General features: G+C 66.4%; 1 protein-coding gene across 1 annotated transcript in view; it reads right to left on the bottom strand.

The window, feature by feature from the left end:
• LOC104625539 (zinc finger protein 22-like) overlaps nt 1-259 on the bottom strand; it is a gene marked incomplete at its 5' end in the record, with an annotated part of 549 nt that extends 290 nt beyond the window's left edge. The window contains one exon of the mRNA XM_010293187.1: nt 99-259. Coding sequence (XP_010291489.1) covers nt 99-259 — 161 coding nt within the window. The remainder of the gene's footprint in view (nt 1-98) is intronic.
• Between the last annotated feature and the right edge of the window lie 9 nt (nt 260-268).

The raw sequence follows: 268 nt of genomic DNA, 5'->3' as shown, positions 1-268 counted from the left end.
TTGGTGGGAAACGCTCTGCCCGCAGGTTGGGTAGGGCGGCTTGCGCTTGCCGGCGTGCGTCTGCTGGTGCCGCGCCAGTTGGGAGCCGTCGCCGAAACGCCGCCCGCATTGGGAGCAGTCGTAGGGTCGCTCGCTGGTGTGGATCCGCCCGTGCCGCACCAGCTCCGAGCTGTTCTTGAAGGTCTTCTGGCAGTCGGGGCACTTGTAGGGCCTCTCCCCCGAATGCACGCGGTGATGGATGGGCAACGTTGACCTGTGCCTGAAGCTC

Source organism: Phaethon lepturus, unplaced genomic scaffold (assembly GCF_000687285.1).
Source record: "Phaethon lepturus isolate BGI_N335 unplaced genomic scaffold, ASM68728v1 scaffold32698, whole genome shotgun sequence".
NCBI classification, from domain to species: domain Eukaryota; kingdom Metazoa; phylum Chordata; class Aves; order Phaethontiformes; family Phaethontidae; genus Phaethon; species Phaethon lepturus.
This window is presented reverse-complemented; position numbering and strand designations above follow the sequence as displayed.